General features: G+C 49.1%; 2 protein-coding genes across 2 annotated transcripts in view; one reads left to right on the top strand and one right to left on the bottom strand.

Moving 5' to 3' along the window:
• Positions 1-15,483, bottom strand: part of Nod2 (nucleotide binding oligomerization domain containing 2) — a 69,618-nt gene extending 54,135 nt beyond the window's left edge. The window contains exon 1 of the mRNA XM_008828311.3: positions 15,380-15,483. The gene's annotated coding sequence lies outside the window, so the exon portion shown is untranslated. The remainder of the gene's footprint in view (positions 1-15,379) is intronic.
• Positions 8,034-16,330, top strand: Snx20 (sorting nexin 20). The gene is made up of 4 exons (XM_008828310.2): positions 8,034-8,146; positions 11,439-11,580; positions 12,948-13,099; positions 15,374-16,330. The coding sequence occupies exons 2-4, from the start codon at positions 11,451-11,453 to the stop codon at positions 16,040-16,042; spliced, it is 951 nt and encodes a 316-aa protein (XP_008826532.1). The 5' UTR covers positions 8,034-8,146; positions 11,439-11,450; the 3' UTR covers positions 16,043-16,330.
• Positions 16,331-19,303: the final 2,973 nt, after the last annotated feature.

Genomic DNA, 19,303 nt, shown 5'->3' with positions numbered 1-19,303 from the left:
AGTAGGACACCCATATCAAACTTCTGCCTCCCAAGGCTCAGAGATCATTGCAGAAGAGGGAGTGGAAAGACTATAAAATCCAGAGAAGGTGGAGGACTACAAGGAAACAGAGTTTTCCAGACACCTGGGAAGTTACTCATATGAACTCACAGCAATGTGCAAGCATGGACAAATCTCACATAAAGCAAGCCAGACAAAATCTCAGCATAGACATGGGTAAGTAGAGTTCCTAATGAACTATTAGCAGCCAATGGCTGCTGGGAAGTGAGATTCAGTCTCATTTAAGGGTGAGACTCTTAGTAGGTTGACCAGGCTCCAGTGGATGAAACCACACCGAAGAGTATTTGGGATCACAAACATGACTCTATAGGCCTTAAAATATATATCTACACATATATAGGGGTGCAGATATGAAGGGATCTAAATATGATCAAAATATGTTGGTGAAATGTGCAAAACTTCATTATGTTTTTTAAATGGAGAGACAGTATTCCCTATTTTTATAAGGCAATTTATTTCCAAAGCATATAGGGTATATTTTTTAGCAATCCTGGAAAACGTCAAGAATGCTAGACTAAAGCCACCTTCGGACTTCCACTAAAGCAGCTGCCTCAAGTTAAACCACTGAAGTACTTAAAGGAGAGGAGGGCTAGATCCCCACATAGGGAAGGAATGGGAACTCTTCCACATCTGCCTGTTCAGATGTTTCAGAGAAATTCAGAAGCAAAATTTTCTCAGTTTTGTTCTTAACTGACGCGGTTTACTTTCTGAGGGTTTTGCATCATCACCAATCTTCTACCATCATCCTAAGATTTACCAGCAATGCATGTTTAACATGACAATTCTTGATATTTTACCATCAGAACCCAGTCTTTGATCACAGCCAGCCCAATGTTGGTCTCATAAGAAGGTACTAAAAGATATGACCTTACTTTGATCTTCCCAAAAACTTTCCATGTCCAAAACAATCAGGAAATTACAGAGCAGGAACAGCTAGCTGATCTAGTCCATTTAGGAAGTTTCCTGGAGAGAAAAGGAGTGCAGGAGAGTACAAAACGGGTATGGTTCAGAAGCAAGAGACACTCCACAAGCATCAAAAGCCTGACTGTAATCTACATAAGGGAAAGACTTTAAAATACATCTAAATCACAGGGTGTGGTGGTGCACACTTTTAATCCCAGCACTCAGAAGGCAGAGGCAGGCAGACCTCTGTGAGATTGAGGCCACCCTGGTCTATATAGAGAGTTCCAGGCCAGCTGAGGCTATAGGGAGACCTTGTAAATAAAATAAAAAATAAAAAAAAAAGAATCTAAACTACTAGCTTTCAAACTTTAAAACTCGTTTTAGCTAATCTGTATATATGCTAATGACCATATACTATCTGCATAATAACTTTAGAGCTAAGGGGTACCTATTAAAACCCCCTGTATGCATGGCCCCATGCCCATGCTGCAGATGAGCAATCTGAACCCACCCTGGCAATGTTTTTCTGTCCCCAAGTACCCTGAGCTGGCACTAGCCAGGCAGTGTCCAGAAGGGGCAGCAAGTCAGGGGTCCCAAGCCTGGGCCGTTCCTCATCCACAGTAGCTCCCTGGGCTTCATCATTTAAAATTCTACTGTTGGGGAGGCTAATGAGGAACAAGCTTGTCCAAGGGCTGTCCCCAGGGGCTTAGGGACACTCTGGAGGAGGTCTAGAGGGACTCTCTCCAGACAGCCAGGATGAAAAGGGCCCTGCCTGGCCCCAGCTGCTGTGGTCATAGCTATTTACCCTGGTCTCACACTAGACAGAAGACCCTATGCAGGTCTCTGCTCCCTACCCCTGGGTACTGTTTCCCCCTCACCAGAGTCCAGTCCTTCCACAGCTAGGCCCATGAGAACAAATACAAGCACCTTTCCCACAACCCCAACTCCATCCCCCAATGGGTGCACAGGCTTCTTCCAGCTCTGTGAAGCCCACCTCTGAGCTTTTGCTCCCTCTGTGCTCCAGGGGAGGGTGGCAACAGGCAGAAATGATAGGCACTTTGAAACCCAGCTCTTTGCCAGGTGCACAGCCTCTGTGGCCTCCAGATCCCTTAGTCCAGGGGAGATGGCAAGGTACTTCCACATTGTCTTAAGGACTATGTATATGAGGACCTGGCACACAGAACACACTAAGCACTCTACATGCCTCATCTGTGGCCATTTATTGATCACTTACTGTATACCAGGCACCAATCTCTCATCAGTCACATAGTCTGCACACCTTTACAGAATAGACCTATTCTTTGTCCCTGCTCTGAGGTTGCCAGAGGCTACTGAGTTTCTAAGGTGAGCTAGCTACTAAAAGAAGGCACTGCAGGTGAAGTCCTGTTCTTCTCTGCCCCCTTAATTGGGATCTTACGTATCTGTCAATGCCCACCTCCCACCATCTCCATGGGACTCTCTTAGTTCTCAAGCTGAAGGGAACAACTGCCCATATTGTCATGCACTGTTAGCCTAGATGGCTTTCTGTTCCAGTTCATGTTCCCAATGTCCTAGTCTCCCATCTGACAAGCGTTCTAGAGGATTAAGGCAGCCAGTGGTCATTTCTGGACCTCTGCCTGTGGCCCAGGCATGACCCAAGCTTGTTGCTTAAGTGACTTATCAAAGGGTGGGCACATTAAATCAAACATCTGTCACTGAGCTCCCTCAAACCTGGGGAGCCCAGTGTGTCTAGATATTCTGGATGGCCTCTGTCCTCACTCCAATCCTACACTAAAACCAGACCCAGCATTTTGCCACTGCCCCATCTGTGTCAGACAGCTTCAGTTGTCAACTTGACACACCTCAGAAGAGGGAAAACTGGGGAGTTCTCTACCCAATTGGCCTGTGGGCATGTCTCTGAGGCATTTTCTTGATTGCTGAGTGATGTGGGAAGGGCCAGCCCATTGTGGGAGTGTCACCCCTAGGTAGGTGGGCCTGAGCAATACAAGAAAGCAAGCTGAGCACAAGCCAGAGGAGCAAGCCAGTAAGCAGCACTCCTCCATAGTCTCTCCACTAGAAGCCAAACAAACCCTTTCCTTCTCAAGCTGGCTTTGGTCGGTGTCCTATCACAGCAATAGGGAAGAAAACTAGGACACCATCCCCAAGACCATCAGTGAACTGAGCAGGTTTTGCTGAGGAATGCCTGTGTTCTCCCAAGTTTACACATTGAAATCCTAACCCCTGAAGGATTAGGAGGTGGGGAAGAGCTTCTGTCTTGAGGACAGAGACTTCATGAATGAGATTAATGCTTCTGTGAAAGAAACCCAAGCCATCCCTCACCCACTCTGCAATGTGAGGGTGTGACAGCAGCCATCTGTCTAGCACAGTTATCTGCTGTACGTCCTCAGCGGACACATGATCTTCAAGAGTCTTGCCATGCTCCAGAACCATGAGAAACAAATTTCTGTCATTTATAAGCCATATAGTCTGTGATATTTTGTTATAGCAATGGGAATGGACTAAGACCATCAGACACCTAGCAAATACAAGCCAGCTCTCCCAGCCAAGCCTCCCCACTGACTCCCTGATGAGGCTCTACTTTCTTCTTCTTTGTCCCATAATGTTTCTAGAATCATCTTTATTTACAAATCCCACTTTGAAAAAATAAACTAAACATTCCGATAGCCAATCAGAGTTTTTAAAAGATGACTCCTCAGCCTCCACCCTGATTCACTTCCCTCAAACATGGCACCCCTGCATCTGCACAGCGTGGAAAAGCAGCAGAGGTGCCCTGGAGTCCAGCGCACTCCTGCCCTCTTCCAAGTGCTCATCAAGGACTTCGCCACAGTCCTTGGGCTTCATCATTTAAAATTCTACTGTTGGGGAGGCTAATGAGGAACAAGCTTGTCCAAGGGCTGTCCCCAGGGGCTTAGGGACACTGATAAGAAAAGCTGTTTTCGCCATACCTTCATAGCAAATCCTGACATAAACCAGAAGATCTGACCATCCTGAAGTTGAGGGAAGATCAGGAGGCTCAGCATGGTGACAAGCTCCCCAACCCTGTGATGCAGAAATGAGGTCAGCACCCCAGTCCTCGCTATTGTATCTCAATGTAGCCACAAAAGCAGCCAGCAGTACACTTGGTCTGTGTCCCCAATTTTAAAATCCTGCAGTATTAATAACTTTTGTGATCTTTAAAAAGGCGCATGCATGCCCACCTGCAAAGACGACAGTGACACGACCAAGTTTTGGGTCATCTGCAAAATGCCTCACCAGCTCAGGCAGACCTGAGGGGGTGGAAGGTATGCACTCCCCATAGGTCAATTCCTGTTAACTTCTCAAAAAGATGTTGTAGCCCCAAGCATGCCTGATATCTGGAGTAATGGTGAACAGTAATTTCTTTATTTATTCATTTAGTATCTTTTGAGGTGCTGGGGACTGAGTGAGCAGTAATTTCAATTTTCAATTGAATTATTGCTCAATGTAGAATGCTTGTATGGGCGCCAAGAGGACTGGAGATTTAATCTCATTACAATGCGGGAAGGGGTATGGCCCACCCAGGTGCACACTGTCACTGTGAGTCAGGCCTGAGCTGGAGTCGCTGCCCAGACAAGCCCTGCTCTGCATTTACTTTCTCATACACCATTCACACAGCACCCACTAGGTGGCAGGCACTGTTCTCAGTGCTGGGGACAGAATGTTGATGTGGTCACCAACCTTGCCATCATGGTTTGAGATAGTAAGCAAACAGATAAGCAAATAATGGTAGACAGGGGTCAGGAACAGACCGCCTTCAGAAGAAACAGGAAGACAGGACACTGCAAGCTAAGGCAGGAAAAGCCCATCATGGAAAGAACCTGAAAAAGGGTATTTCCAGAAAGGAAACGCCACAACAGCAAGCTCGCATACCACAGTGCACTCCAGCAATGTTGTGGTGAGAGCAGCAAGGGATGCTGGGAGGAGAGGGGTGGAGTGGGGAAGGGAGACAGGGACCTCAGTGGGGTTTGGATTAACTCTGAATGTGGTGGGAAGTCACTGATGGGTCAGAGCAGGAGGGAGATATTCTCTGACATTGGGGTGCAGAAAGGGCCCCTGACTGAGATGCCAGCATTCCCCCTTCCTGACTCTCTGGTACCCCCTCCCCATCATCTGGCCTCAGTACTGCCACAAGGGATGCCCACTGCTCTGTCCTGCTCTACTGTGACTATCTCTGTCGGTTACAGACTAAAGGTACCCTCTCAGATTCCTACATTAAAGTCATAATACGTAACATATGGCTCTGAGAGATGGAAACTTCTGGAGATGACTAGGTCATGAAGTGGAGACAACATGAAACTAATGCCCTTTAAAAAAGAGAACCCTGAGAGCTCTCTAGCCTTCTGCTGACCAAAGAAGGGCACAACGAGAAGACAGCCATCTACAAACCAGAAAACAGGCTCTCACACACACTGAATCTGCCATTGCCTTGATGTTGAACTTCTTAGGCCCCCAGAACTGTAAGACACTAAACAATTGTTGGTTAAGGACCTAGAATATGGCATTCTGTTACAGTAGCCCCAGGGGACAAGATATGGCCCTTGCCTGTTTCTCTCTGCCACAGCAGACTCTGGGCTGCAGAGAACAGCTAATACCCAGTAGATGACCAAGTCTTCTGATCACACTGGTCTACCTGTGTCCCTACAACATAGTCCAGATATACCTTTCATGTCAGGGGGTTTCCAAAGAATGGCTCCCAGCCCCAAAAGAGGAAGCAGGGACTCACACTTTCTTCCCCTGTGGCTGCTAATCTAGGTGGTGGGCTGGGAGGGTGAGGAGGGCGCAAAACCTGCCCTGGGCTCTCACAGATCACAGCAAAGACAGGACAGGGAGAGAAGGGCAGTGACCCAGCCTCCCTCTACAATCTCTCAAGTCCATGCCATACTGGGCCTTCTGCCAGGGAGTGTGAGACAAAAGCAAATGAGATATGGTCACTGCACCCAGGGCTGGCAGACCAGAGGCACAGCATGCACAGTAGTTCCCTTGAGCTCATGACAGAAACAGACCTTAACGAATATGGGTGCTCCTTGTATGACAGTGACAGCAGTGCAAAGAGGTAGGACCGGGTGCCATTTCTATAAATAAGGTCAGGCGGTAAACAGAAGCAGTACAGAGCCCAGAGGAGAGGCAAACTATGGAGGTTTTGCTGGCACCCTTCTAAATGCAGCACATTTTGATTCATCTTAGCCTCCCAAGGACCTGTGGGATTGGAGCAGAAACAAATTAGGGAGAAAACTCCAGGACTATGAAAAGCAAGATTGATCTGATTAAATATGGTTGGCAATCTCTATCTATCATGAGATCCCATTAAGTAAGCACCAATGTGAGCCAAAGGAGAGAAAGGATCCTGAAAAGCACATGTTCCCAAACAACACATACAGCACAATGGCAACCATTAGAGTCATTCAATAAAAGACAAGCAATAGACTCAAACAACAGCACACTGAAGAAGAGATAGATCCCCACTGCTATTCTTCAGAAGATACAATGTAAATAAGACAGAACTACTTACACCTTGTAGAATGGCTATGGAAAGTACTGGTCAAATCAAAGACAGAGAAGATGGTACACCCGGCTCTCACACCATCCACGGCTGGTGGGACACAAGACAGTAGCCACAATGGGGAGTGTCTTGGCACAGTCTGCTGCAGTTGGACGCTCTTCTTCTCAAGACCGTGCCCCCTCAGTCACACAGACTTAACTAAATGCTAAGAATTTAATCATCAGCACGATCTTGACGGCCACCCTAGAAACAACCCGAAAAGGCATCACAGACCCAAAAAAGAATAAGCAGTTCAAATAATGGAGCAATGTACCAACAGGAAGATTTAAAACTCTAGCAAAACACACACACACACACACACACACACACACACACACAAAACCACTGACCCTTACACAATGTTGAAGAAGCAAGACACCAAAGAATCCTAGTAGTATGTATGGCTTAATATATATACAACTCAAAAATAAGTAAAATGAAATTCCAGTGTTCATGGATCTGTTCACAGGTGGCAAGTTTATAAAGCAAGGAGTGACAGGACTGAGACCATTTCTGATGGGGGAAAGGACTGTGGCTGCAAAGACACACAGGAGACATTCTGAGGGGGTGGATAACAAGGTCCCTTTTTTTGTCTTTTTCTAACTTCTTGCCCCTAAGGCCACAAACACTGTGGCCTAAGAGTCACATCCCTGAGCTGTGGTCTGTCTTCCCTGGAACTTTCTTTTACTAGTGCTGAACATAGCTTTGCACCAATTGGGAACCTAAAACCCAACTAATGGTCTTCCACGTCAGGCACTGGCTCTACATCCTATTAGCTGGGTGTTCTAAGCCTTGGTTCTCCCATACATCACAGGGCATGAAAGTCTACATCATGCCTAGTTTATAGGTAAGACAATCAATACTGAAAGGATGTGTTTCCCAAATCTATGTGTTAGAAGTATGATTCCCAACACTATGGAGTTGGGAGGTGGGGCCTAGGAAGGGGTGACTGGGTCATGAAGGCAGCCTTCATAAACAGATTAATGCCATCATGGGGAACTTGGTTAGTTATCACAAGAGCAGACCCATAAGATCAGCCCTGTCTTGCTTATTCACCTTCTGCCATGTCATGTCATACTGCTGAGGGCATTTCCAGACACTGCCACTGTATCCTTAGGCTTCCCAGCTCCAGGATTAAAAGTTAAATAAACTTTTATTTATAATTTTTCCAGTCTGTGGTCTTCTGTCATTGCCACAGAAGAGGACTAAAACAAAGGATTTTGGAGGCAATTATCCAAATGCCAGAGATTGTCCAGGTGTCTAACGGGTAATGAGCTGCTGGAGGCTGCTGGAAAGTGAGGCCAAGGAGCACTCCTGTGGCCACTCTTACACCACACCGCAGGTCTGACGTGCCACAGACATCTGTCCTTGGGGCTCCATATACCTCTTTTAGCAGCCAATGAGCTGGGGCCTCTGGAGCAGGTCACACAGCCTATTTCCTGTTTTCAAACAGAGAATTTAGCAGAGGAACAGACGTTCAACTTGCTTGCGGCAGCTGTAACAGAGAGCTGAGGGGACCATGTGACTCTCCTGGACCCCTAGATCCATGAACCCTGAAGACTCTAGGTCACTCAGTGCTTGACCCCAAGGCCACTGGAACTCAGTCACCTCCTTGAGGACCCTCAGGTATGCCAGGGTGGGAGGGGTCGAGGCTGTGAGAGCTTCTACCTATGGAGCTCTCCTGAGTATACTCCTGAGCAGCTCCCATCCCCACCCCATTACCTCAATCCCTCTTGAAACGCCAGGCCCACTCCTGGTCCTGCGCAACAAGTCTAGACTTTAGATTCTCAAAGAGTAGAACTGGGGACCTTGAAACAAAGGGCAGAATCCAGGGTCTACCTCAGCTCTATTAGCTGGGCTCTCTGGGTGCTTTTAGGCAGGAAGTCTGCTTTGGTTCAAGCCCCCAGCACTTCCTCTCCCGGAGTCCCACTGGGGATTTTGAAGCACACCCACATGTGAAAGCCCTGCCTGGGCCAGGCTTCTGGGGGTGGGGGGCCGTGAGGAGGGGAAGTACTCAGGAGTCCCTCTATGACACCCTTCCTCAGCAGGAGGAGGTGGAGATACCTTGGCTGACCCTCCAATGAAGACCTGGGAGAGCTGATCAAGAATGCAGAGCTTACAATAAAACCCAAATTCCTCTGAGGCCAGGGCTGCCACACCAGCTTTTCCTTCCTACTCCTCCAAATGAGTCACTGTTCGGTCTCCTAGGGCAGCACAGGGGGCTTTACTGCACTCTACTAGAGGTTCACATACCCTACCCCTGCAAACTCCAAGAAAGGTGGCTGGGCTCTGTAAGTGGCACTGTGTTCCCACAAGGGTCACTGAAGATGGCCAGATCCCTTGAAGTGGGAAGCCAGAGGCAAGGCACCTGGAAAACACAAAGAATGACTGTCATGCAGGGGAGCTGGAGGGTATAGGGGGCTGAGATGCTGCTCTGGCCAACAGCATCAGAATCTGCATGTTTTATTGCAAAGCCTAGAAATCTTTGTCACTGAGGATGTGGAGAGGTGAGGGCAGGGTGTGCCTCAGTTTGCCCACATGTAAATATGAGGCTTGATGGAGGGTGCCTGAAGGTACCCAATAGGCCACTGCTCAGAAGCCAACCAGAAAACAGTCCAGGGTCCCTTCCACCTGCCACATCAAGAGCCACCCCTTGAAGCATGAGCTCAAGCTCCACTGACTTCCCTCGGCTAGGCCAACTAATGGTCCTGAGAGGAGGTAAGGTCAAAGTGCTCTTTTTATTTTGAATTCCTGTGCTATGATGGCTAATCCTGTCAAATTGACTGGCTTTAAAATCCGCCAGGAGCCTGATGAAGCACACCTCTGGGTGTAGCTATGCGGGCATTTCCACGGTTGACTAAGAAAGCAGATAAGACCTGCCCTCAAAGTGGGCAGCACCATCCCAAAAGCTGGGTGCCCTGGTGGGGTAAAAGAAGAACGTGTGGACCAATGAATGGGATGGCTCAGTTTTTAAAGGCATTTGTTGCTGAGCCTGACAACCTAAGTGCAATCCCAGGGACCCACTTGGTGGACGGCTAGAACCTACTCCTGCAAGTTAGCCTATGACCACCACAAACATGTACACTGTGGCACATACCAACAAATGAATAAATATTTTAAGAGAGAGAGGAAGAGAGAGGGAGGAGAGGGAGAAGGAAGGAGAAAGGGAGGGAGGGAGGGGGAGAAAGAGAGAGGAAGCCCTCATTTAATGTAGACCTTCTCTCTACTTCTGGCCACCAGGTGAGCTGTTCTGCTGACATGCCCTCCCCACCATGATAAGCTGAAACTAAACAAAATAAATCCTCCCTACCTGTTGATATGAGGTATTCTGTCAGTGATGAAAAAACTAACCCACGTGTGGAGAAGGTGCCCAGCCACTTGTTCCATCTGAGAATGTTTTATTATCTCTTTCCCTAATTTGCAGCCATCTCTAAATTCTATCCCAGTTTACATTTTTATTTATTTATTTCATAACTATTTCTCAAACATCTAGTGTGTGTCAGATCCTAGTAACAGGGACAACTGTATAGTGCCTGGTGTGTGAGTTCCATGTAGCAGGCCTATGCTGTGCATCATCGTCATCATCATCATCATCATTGTTGTTGTTGTTAAGACTGGGTCTCCCTGTAGCCACAGCTGGCCTGGGACTCACTATATAGACCAGGCTGGCCTCAACCTCACAGAGATCCGCCTGCCTCTGCTTCCCGAGTGCTGGGATTAAAGGTGTATGCCACCATGCCTGACCATTAACTGCTTTGATTTTAATAGCCTGACATTAGAAATGATTTGGATGTTCTTCAAGACACAGTGTGGTACATACATCTCCTGAAATACTACTCAGCAGTAAAGAGAAATGAACTATTAATATATGCAAAAACTCGTATGAATTTACAAAAAAAATATGTTGAGCGATAAAACAGTCAATCCCAAAAGATTATGCATATTTTTTAACTATATAGACCAGGCTGGCCTCAACCTCACAGAGATCCGCCTGCCTCTGCTTCCCGAGTACTGGGATTAAAGGAGTGCACCACCATACTCAGCTTCTTGTGCCCATTTTATAAGACACTGAGGCATAAAGAAGCTGGATGATCTGACAGCTGCCAAGTCGCCCCATTTTCTTAACTGGGGCCTGCTGAATTAGTGGGTGGCCTGCTGGCCAGCTGCCTGCCTCCTGATCACCTCTGGTGAGAGAGGACGCTGCAGTCAGCCAAGCTGGGCTGGCATCCCAGCGCCACACACCAGCCTTTGCTGTTGGGCAGCTCTGCATCTCGGTTCTTTTATTACAAAGCGGTAACAGAAACAGTCCCTATTGCAGGGGATTGGTCAGATCGAGAGTATGTTAAAAGTGAGTACACAGCCAGCACATCTCAGCCTTTAAGAGAAATTCTTCTTTGCTCCTTGGTACACTCACCAGCCACCTTGGGCTAGACCTGTTTCCTTACCTGTTCTATGGCAGAAATGTTAAAACTGTGCAGGTGTTATATTGGAGAGGGGGTGTGAAGAGCTAGAGGAAATGAAGTGGCCCTAATAAATGGTCAGCAAATGGTTTAAAGGTAGATAAGAGAGGGATTTGGAGGGGTTGCACGGTAATATAAAATTGAGTGGTGGGACATTTACTGGACTAGCCAGCATCTTTCTCCCAGGTAAATCGCCAAAGCTGTTGGCATCACTTCACACCACTTCGTGTGAAATCCTGAGCAACAGAGAATAGCACAGGATCATAACTCGAACACAAGGGTCTGTCTGCCTGGGAGCCTTTGGTCCATCCTAGGGAAGACCAGGTTCAATCTGCAGCTGGGTGGAACGCAAAGCATCCAGCAGAGGGGTCATTATTCCTCCCTAAATGCCAACAGGGATCCCAGGCACCTCCAGGAGACCAGCAAGTGGGTTTCACTATTCTCTCTTGTGCTTCTAGCAGCCTCTGAGCATGGCAAATCCAGAGTATCCTGGCAGCCCTGGCTTGGCAGGACCCATTACCCAGTATACAGCAAGGACCAGGCAGGAAGCACTGCCCTCAGGCCCAGACTTCCCACGTCCAGGACCAGAAGAACACTCAGGTGAGCTTGAGGGTTTGAGGTTCAATGATGGAGATGGAAATTTAAAGACATCTGAAGCACTCCAATGGCTTTAGCAAGACAGATGGGCAGCTGTCTTAACTTGGATCATCCCAAGCAGGCCCCCAAGACAAGGGTGTGGTGCAAGCTGTTTATGTGGGAGATCACCCTCTAAGATACTGCAGGAAATGTGAGCAAGAAAAGAGTAGCAGCCCATGTTGGTGATGGATGATCACATGACTGGGGCAAGTGACTGGATCTCAGTCCCAATGAGGGTCATTGGAAAGGTGTAGAGAACAAATGTGAGATGTATAATCAAGGGATAAAGCAGTCAGGAATTATCCAGCATCCCTTCCTGCATGTGCTGAGGGAAGCATGTTGCTGTGGCCCTGGAAAGGCCTTAGGACTCTGAGTCACAGGTGCTTCCCCAAGGGAGTTAGTAGTATGCTCCAGAACAGTAGGTGTCAAAAGGACCTGGCCCACCACTGGCAATGTCTGCTATAGTGCCATCTCCTAGAAAAAACTTTCCTTACACTCATTGAAGATGGGCCTGCAGAAGCCTGGGGTGGTCCATGTACACGCAGAAAGTGGAACAGATCACCACCCTAGCCTTCAAGCTCAGTGGAGAAACATTAATGAAAAAATAATTAGAAGTGCCACCAAAACAAGGCTGCTGGAACAAAGTGGGAAGCTCTCACTCCAGTGTCAAGAGGTGGAGTGAAAACTGACATATAAGCAGGGTAGACACACAAGACAAAGTTTCCCAGGCATGAACCTCTTGCAATAAATGCACAATTATTTGTGCAGTTGTGGCAGGAGGAAACTAAACTGATTCTCAGAAAGGTGTGGCGTTCAAATGAGGCTTAAGAAACGCTGTTGGTTTCCAGGCAAGAAAACAGGAGGAACAGATTCAAAGGCAGAGGCATGGTAGGTGGGCCCCAAGATGAGAGCTAGTACAGCAAGGGCCGTGGAGGCTGAGGCTGAAACATGAGCTCTTCAGAGCTCCCTCCGTCACACTGGTGGGTTCTCATGTCCACCCAAGGTCAGTGTTGGGAGTACAGAGGTAGACAGGCTTGGGTGTCTTATTTGCCGGGAGCACAGAGCTGCAAAATGGTTCCTCTCCAGGCCGGAAGTGGGTGATGTAACAGACTCACACTGTATTTCACAAGAAGTAATTGAGGTGCTGGGCTATTTGAGGTTGACAGGGCTGGGTGGATTCACAAGGGTCTGGATGATGGCTCAACCGGACCTAGGACTGAGAGTAGGAACAAGGAAATAATTACACATCCCAGACAGGCCCAGCTATCTCCCCCACTCCACGCCCTCACCGCTAGAGGGCACTGCCTACTGCAGAATCCCTAAGGACACAGATGCCCAAGATGGTCCGAGCTCTAACTCCAACATGACCACACGGGAGCTGCAGGAGCACTGGCAGAAGGAGAAGAGCCGCTGGAAACACGTCAGGCTGCTATTTGAGATCGCCTCAGCCCGCATCGAGGAGAGGAGAGTCTCCAAGTTTGTGGTAAGCAGAGCTCAGATATAAAGGAGCCAGGTCACCGCCTCCTGCATGGCCCTGAGCAAGTCTTGAGAGATCTCAGCTTTCTCAGTCATGAAATGAGTTGAAACACAAACCCAGATTCTTCTAGAGAAATTGAAGTTTCATGGTGCCAACATGAATTCCCATGAAGATTAGAGATGCCTGAGTCATTCCTGATCCTAAGGAACAGCCCCAGTCAATCCCATGGTACCGCTTGTTAGCCATCTGTAGCTTAGCTCTTCACCTTCTATAACTATGGTTATTCACTTGGTTTTTTTCTTTGAACTGCTTTTGTAAAGCATTACATTTCAATAAAATATCAGTTTCACATGACATGAGGGAAAAAACAATTATAATTGCCACTGAGCTATACCTCTAGCTCTAGAAGTTTTAAAAAGAATAAGTGATTCAAAACTGTAAAAAAAAAAAGTAAATATAAAGAAAGTTGAGGTCTGTTATTAAATTCTAGCTGCTAATCATGCCTGTGGGAAGCTCCCTGATGAGGACTGCCATCTTTGTTAGATTGGAACACCAGCCTGTTTTAAGAAGATAGAAAAGCCATACCCTATCGTTCCCACCTCACTGGGATTAGGACACCCTATCGTTCCCACCTCACTGGGATCAGGACACCCTATCGTTCCCACCTCACTGGGATCAGGACGCCCTAGCACTGCCACCTCACTGGGATCAGGACACCCTATCACTACCACCTCACTGGGATCAGGACGCCCTAGCACTGCCACCTCACTGGGATCAGGACACCCTAGCACTGCCACCTCACTGGGATCAGGACAGTAGCAGTAGCTACCAGTGCACACTGGGCACAGCTTCTCCTGGTTTCAGCCCATTCATTCATTTAATCCTCACATGTAAATCAGGAACTATTCCTATCCTTGACTTATGCATGGAAAAACTGAGAGGTTAAATTACCAATCTAAAACCTCACAGCCAGACCAGCTGTCTGGCTGAAAGACAGTCTGGCTGCAAGGTGTTAATCAGTATTATCTTGAAAGGAAATTGAGACAGAATCCTGCTTGCTATTTCACTGCCAGTGTGCCTGAATGGTACATCATACCTGAAACAAACACCCCGTCTTCCACTCGGGACTCCACAATTCTGCATTCACAACACCAACGTCCCAGTTTTGACAATACAAAGCCTCTACAGCCAAGTTCCTGTGCTCTTTTCCCTCCAAGATGCCTCTAAGCACTGTGTGTTATTCCAGGGCCGATTATTTGCCACGAACTACCTTGCACAGCAAGGAAGCAGGCACAAGCAAGGATACTGGGGGGATGACTATCCTCAAAGTACATTATCTACATGCAGGAAAATGTCAAATGAGGGCTGCTGAGACCGGGTGGAGGCGCATGCCACTGACCACCTGAGTTCCAGCTCCAGAAGCTGCATGGTGGAAGGAGAGCACCAACTCCCACAAGTTTTCTTTTGGCACCCCCCCCCACGCATACACACACAACAGGGCACATGAACGTATGCATATACATACTAAAGAAATATTTTTTTAAAACTTTTCAAAAAAGTCAAATGAAACCCATCATTTTGTAAAATTAGTATGTGCTTTAAAAAAGAGGGGGCCAGGCATGGTGGAAAGGAAGAAAGGTGGAAAGGAAGAAAACAAGACTGCAGACAGGCAGGGCACACCTGCAATCCCAGCACTTGGGTGGCTGCAGCAGGAGGACCAGAGTTCAAAACCAGCCTGAACTACACATCTAACCCTTGTCTCAAAAACAGTTGAAGGGGCTGAGGCTGCAGCTCAGTGGTGGAGCACCTGCCAGGCTTGTGCAAGGCCCAGGGTTCTACCCACAGCCCTGCCCACACACACATAGAGGATGCAGGGCCCACCGGGGGTCCGCCTGAAGCTAGCCTCCTCCTTGCACACGCGCACATACACAAAAGATGCGGGGCTCAATGGAGGTCTGCCTGAGGCTAGCTTCCTTGCACGTGCACACATATACACACACACGTACACACATGCCCACACCGGATGCTGGGCCCACTGGGGGTCTGTTGGAGGCTAGCTTCCTTCCATACGTGCACACACACACAGGCACACACGCACACAGGGTGCAGGGCTCACTGGAGGTCCACCTGAAGCCAGCTCCTTGCGCGCGCGCGCGCGCGCGCACACACACACACCCACACCCACACACACACACACACACACACACACACACACACACACACACGATGCAGGGCCCACTAGGAGCCTCCCTGAGCTAGCCTCCTCTCCTCTGCCTGCAGGTGTACCAGATCGTGGTCATCCAGACAGGGAGCTTCGACAGCAACAAGGCGGTGTTGGAACGGCGCTACTCGGACTTCCACCGGCTACAGAAGGCCCTCCTGAAGCGCTTCGGGGCGGAGCTGGAGGACGTGGCCTTCCCGCGCAAGCGCCTGACGGGGAACCTGTCGGCGGAGACGATCTGCGAGCGGCGCCTGGCGCTGCGGGACTACCTTCGGCTGCTGTACGCCGTGCACCCGGTGCGCCGCTCGCGCGAGTTCACCGACTTCCTCACGCGGCCCGAGCTGCGCGAGGCCTTCGGCTGCCTGCGCGCCGGCCAGTACGCACGCGCGCTCGACGTGCTGGACCGCGTGGTGCCGCTGCAGGAGAAGCTGACGGCGCACTGCCCGGCTGCCGCCGTGCCCGCGCTCTGCGCCATGCTCGTGTGCCTGCGCGACCTGGAGCGGCCGGCCGAGGCCTTCGAGGCCGGGGAGCGCGCGCTGCGCCGCCTGCAGGCCCGCGAGAGCCACCGCTACTACGCGCCGCTGCTCGACGCCATGGTGCGCCTGGCCTACGCGCTGGGCAAGGACTTCGTGTCCCTGCAGGGCAGGCTGGACGACAGCCAGCTCCGGACACCTGCCCACCGCGGCTTCACGCTGAAGGAGCTCACGGTGCGCGAGTATCTGTCCTGAGTGGGCCCGGCAGGCGCCCTGGGCCCGGAGACCTGGGGTCACCTTCGCTCATGGGTTGCTTGGGGCTCATTTTCAAGCTGAGGAGCCGTGGCTGGTGGACCTTGCTGGGCTGCTTTGGACAAGCCCTTCCTCTGGTCTGTGTTGAGCAGAGGGGCTCCCTGGGAAGACCCATCTTGTGTCCCTTGGGTGCCAAGTCGACTGTGTCTAAAGACAAAAGCTTTGCAGGTAATGTAGACCTTAAGCCGGATTGCAAGTTCAAGTCTTGCCCACAATACAGAAAATGAGTTCAAGGCCAACCTAGGCAACTTAGAGAAACTCCAACTCAAAATAAAAAGGGGGCTTGAGGATGTAGCTCAATGATGAGTGCTTGCCTAGCATGTGAGCTGCCCTCGATTCAATCCCCAGTACTGCAGAAAAGAAGAGAGGGTCTTACTCAGGTTTTCGTGGGCAGCCAGAAGAGAGATTCACAGGACGTATCACCAAATCGAAAGGTAGTTCCTGGAAGACTGTTCTTTTCCGCTGCCCTGGATCTTTCCTTTCTGCTCCTATGGCCCCAAGTAACTAAGTATTTCTGCCCTCTAGTCCAACATCTAACTCTTCTCCTTAGTATAACCCGCTCAGTGAAACAAAAGCTCATCTAGTGCCCCTCAGAGCTACCTCACCTCTAGTCCACCCTCAGGGTAGAGACTGTATGATTCTTTCAAGGGTAAAAGGGATGCTGAGGGGGTCAGGTGTGGTAGCTCAAACTTAAAAACAGCACTCAGGAGTCTAAGGCAGGAGGATCATGAGTTCAAAACTAGCCTAGGCTACAGAGTGAAACTCTGCCTCAAAAAACAAAAGAAGAGAGAGAGAATGAAAGAAAAAAGAAAGGAAAAGAGAAGAAAGATACTGGCCCATGGTGCTGTGGCACTAGTACTATTATTAATGGAAGTTGTTGCTAGGATGTCCAACCATATTGCCCAGGGGTGGACCGAGATTAGGGATGGGCTTCAGGGAAGCAAAAAGATTGAATCATTAACAGCTCCCCTTTTGCGGATCAGTGGTCCTGGAACCTCTCTGATGAGTTGGGGTGCTCTTGATGAGATTTATTGTCTGGAAAAGACACCACATTGCAGACCCCATGATAAAGGGGAATCTGGACCAATGGCCTGAGCTAATGGTACAGGCTGGTTTGGGGCCAATATGTGTTTGAGGCTGGAAACCCCTGGAGCTCTAACTATCTGGCTGAACTTGGAGTGAATGAACCAAGAGACCATAGTTTGGAAATTGTGTGTGGCCCCACTTTGGCCTATGTAGGCAGATATCTGACCTAGGAAGGGAGAGCAACCAAGGTGGACAAGCATTCACTAAGCTGTACCAGAATGTCCAACAGCAACCCCATGTGACATATGCTATAATGACAATGTTAGGTTCTGTCCTGGAGGTGAGAAAGAAGCAGACCAGCCAGCAAGCTCTCAAGTCTCAGCTATTCCAGGAGAAGGATACTCCCAGTGGGAGATAACAGGATTCCTGAAAAACTGGGCTTATGGAAGTTAGTGTTCAGTGGCAAAATAAAAGCTGAAAGTTTGTTTTTAAATGTTCTCGGTTATAAAATGTAACAAAGTAAACAATTCCCTATATGGATAGCTAAATAGAAGATTCCAGAAAAAAAAGCTGGGAGACCAAAGAGTTTATTCCTCAGTAAAGGATCAACACAGGTCAGACCTGCTGCCATGGCTTGAGTGGCACTACCAAACCGCCTCTTGAACTCTAATCTCCTTTGTGAAATTTTAAGAGGGTGTAAAATGAGCCAAATGGCTCAGCAGTTAAGAGCACTGGCTGCACTTGCGGAAGACCTGGATTTGAATCCCAGCACCCACATGTCAGCTAACAACCATCCCATAACTCCAGCTCCAGGGGATCTGGTGCCCTCTTCTGGCCTGTGCAGGCACTGCATAACACAGGTGCACTTACATGCATGGAGGCAATACACACACACACATAAAAACTAAAGTTTTTTTTTTTTTAAAGAAAGGAGTAGCTAGAATCTTGAGTAAGGACCTAATGACCCTCCCTGCCACCTCCTATGAGGGAAAGTCAGCAGACCAGATCTTGAGGGTCTCCTGCATGTAGTCCCAGCTGATCTAATAAAGACAGTAAGAGCTGCTGTGCTTGAAGGACAGTGTTCTCCAACATCTCTGTGGTCTTCCAGTAGTCCCAGCCATGGTCCACAGTGCTGCCTGCTGCATGCACACACACACACACACACACCCTGTCTTCAGCCACTGTGACAGGTAAGTGACCTGACGTAACTGTTATGTCAGCCATTTCCTCCTGGCACCTGGAGTCAGAGACCCTCCCAAACCTCTTGGGTTCCTAGAACAAACCCTTGAGTTTTCAGGTCATCACTCTGGAGAGCTTCCTCACAGCCCAGTGCAGCAACACAGAGGTACCCTACTTCCACAGTGACTTTGTGGGGCACCCCTCTTCTCTGTCTGCCTAGGCTCCTCTTACCTCACGTGTTTTACTTAAAACTTTAGGAGTGGTGGCAGCTTGGACTGAGCCTCTCCCCACCTTCTCAGACTGGACCCCAAGGAGATACAGAGTGCCTTAGTGCTCAGGGAGTGGCACAGGGCCAGGGACAGCTTTGAAACATGAAAGGGACCCCAGGCCCTTCCATACCTGCTGAATCTGCACCTGCATTTTAATAAGATCATACACACACACACACACCTTCACAGGTAATCCCACCTATGTGCTTTCGAGTTTAAGAAGGCCACCCGATATGGGCATGCGGGGATCTTGGGGCGCCAGCTGCTGGGCGTGGCGCCGGTCTCCCACACATCGCTGGAGTGCAGCGGGTCCCACAGGCCGCGTCTGCTGTTCGGGCCCCTGGCTCTCCGCCACTGGGGTGCGCGGGTTTTGTGCACCGCATTGCTGTGGGTCTCTGCTACCGGAGCTGGCGGCTCTAGGACCGCTGTCAGCTGCCTGGTCGGGTTCCGTTTCAATTTCCACCATGCACTCTCTCTCTAAGTTAGAGACCTGTTGGCCACCAGGTCATGAGGGGAGGTGCGAGAAACGGCGAAAGCAGGGTCTTCGTGAGTTGATGACGGAAGGAAAGCCCCCCCCCCAACCGGATCACAGGATTTAGTGTTACAGCTTCAGACAAGTGACTCAGCTCAGATCTCAGTGATTCAGCTCCAGCTCCAGCTTTATTGGGGTAAAACTAGGACTATTTATAGTGTGGAGACAGTAGAAGAAGCCTTAGCTGATAGGTACTTT

Source organism: Nannospalax galili, unplaced genomic scaffold (assembly GCF_000622305.1).
Source record: "Nannospalax galili isolate Female #2095 unplaced genomic scaffold, S.galili_v1.0 scaffold1353, whole genome shotgun sequence".
NCBI lineage: Eukaryota > Metazoa > Chordata > Mammalia > Rodentia > Spalacidae > Nannospalax > Nannospalax galili.
The sequence above is the reverse complement of the archived record's forward strand: the minus strand, read 5'-3'. Positions and strand labels throughout refer to the sequence as shown.

Bases quoted from the DNA above. Each gene is read 5' to 3' on its own strand.
- Snx20 (XM_008828310.2), top strand. From the start codon at position 11,451: ATGGCAAATCCAGAGTATCCTGGCAGCCCTGGCTTGGCAGGACCCATT. The intron at 11,581-12,947 runs GTGAGCTTGAGG...CTAAGGACACAG, and splicing joins AGGACCAGAAGAACACTCAG to ATGCCCAAGATGGTCCGAGC. The intron at 13,100-15,373 runs GTAAGCAGAGCT...CTCTGCCTGCAG, and splicing joins GGAGAGTCTCCAAGTTTGTG to GTGTACCAGATCGTGGTCAT.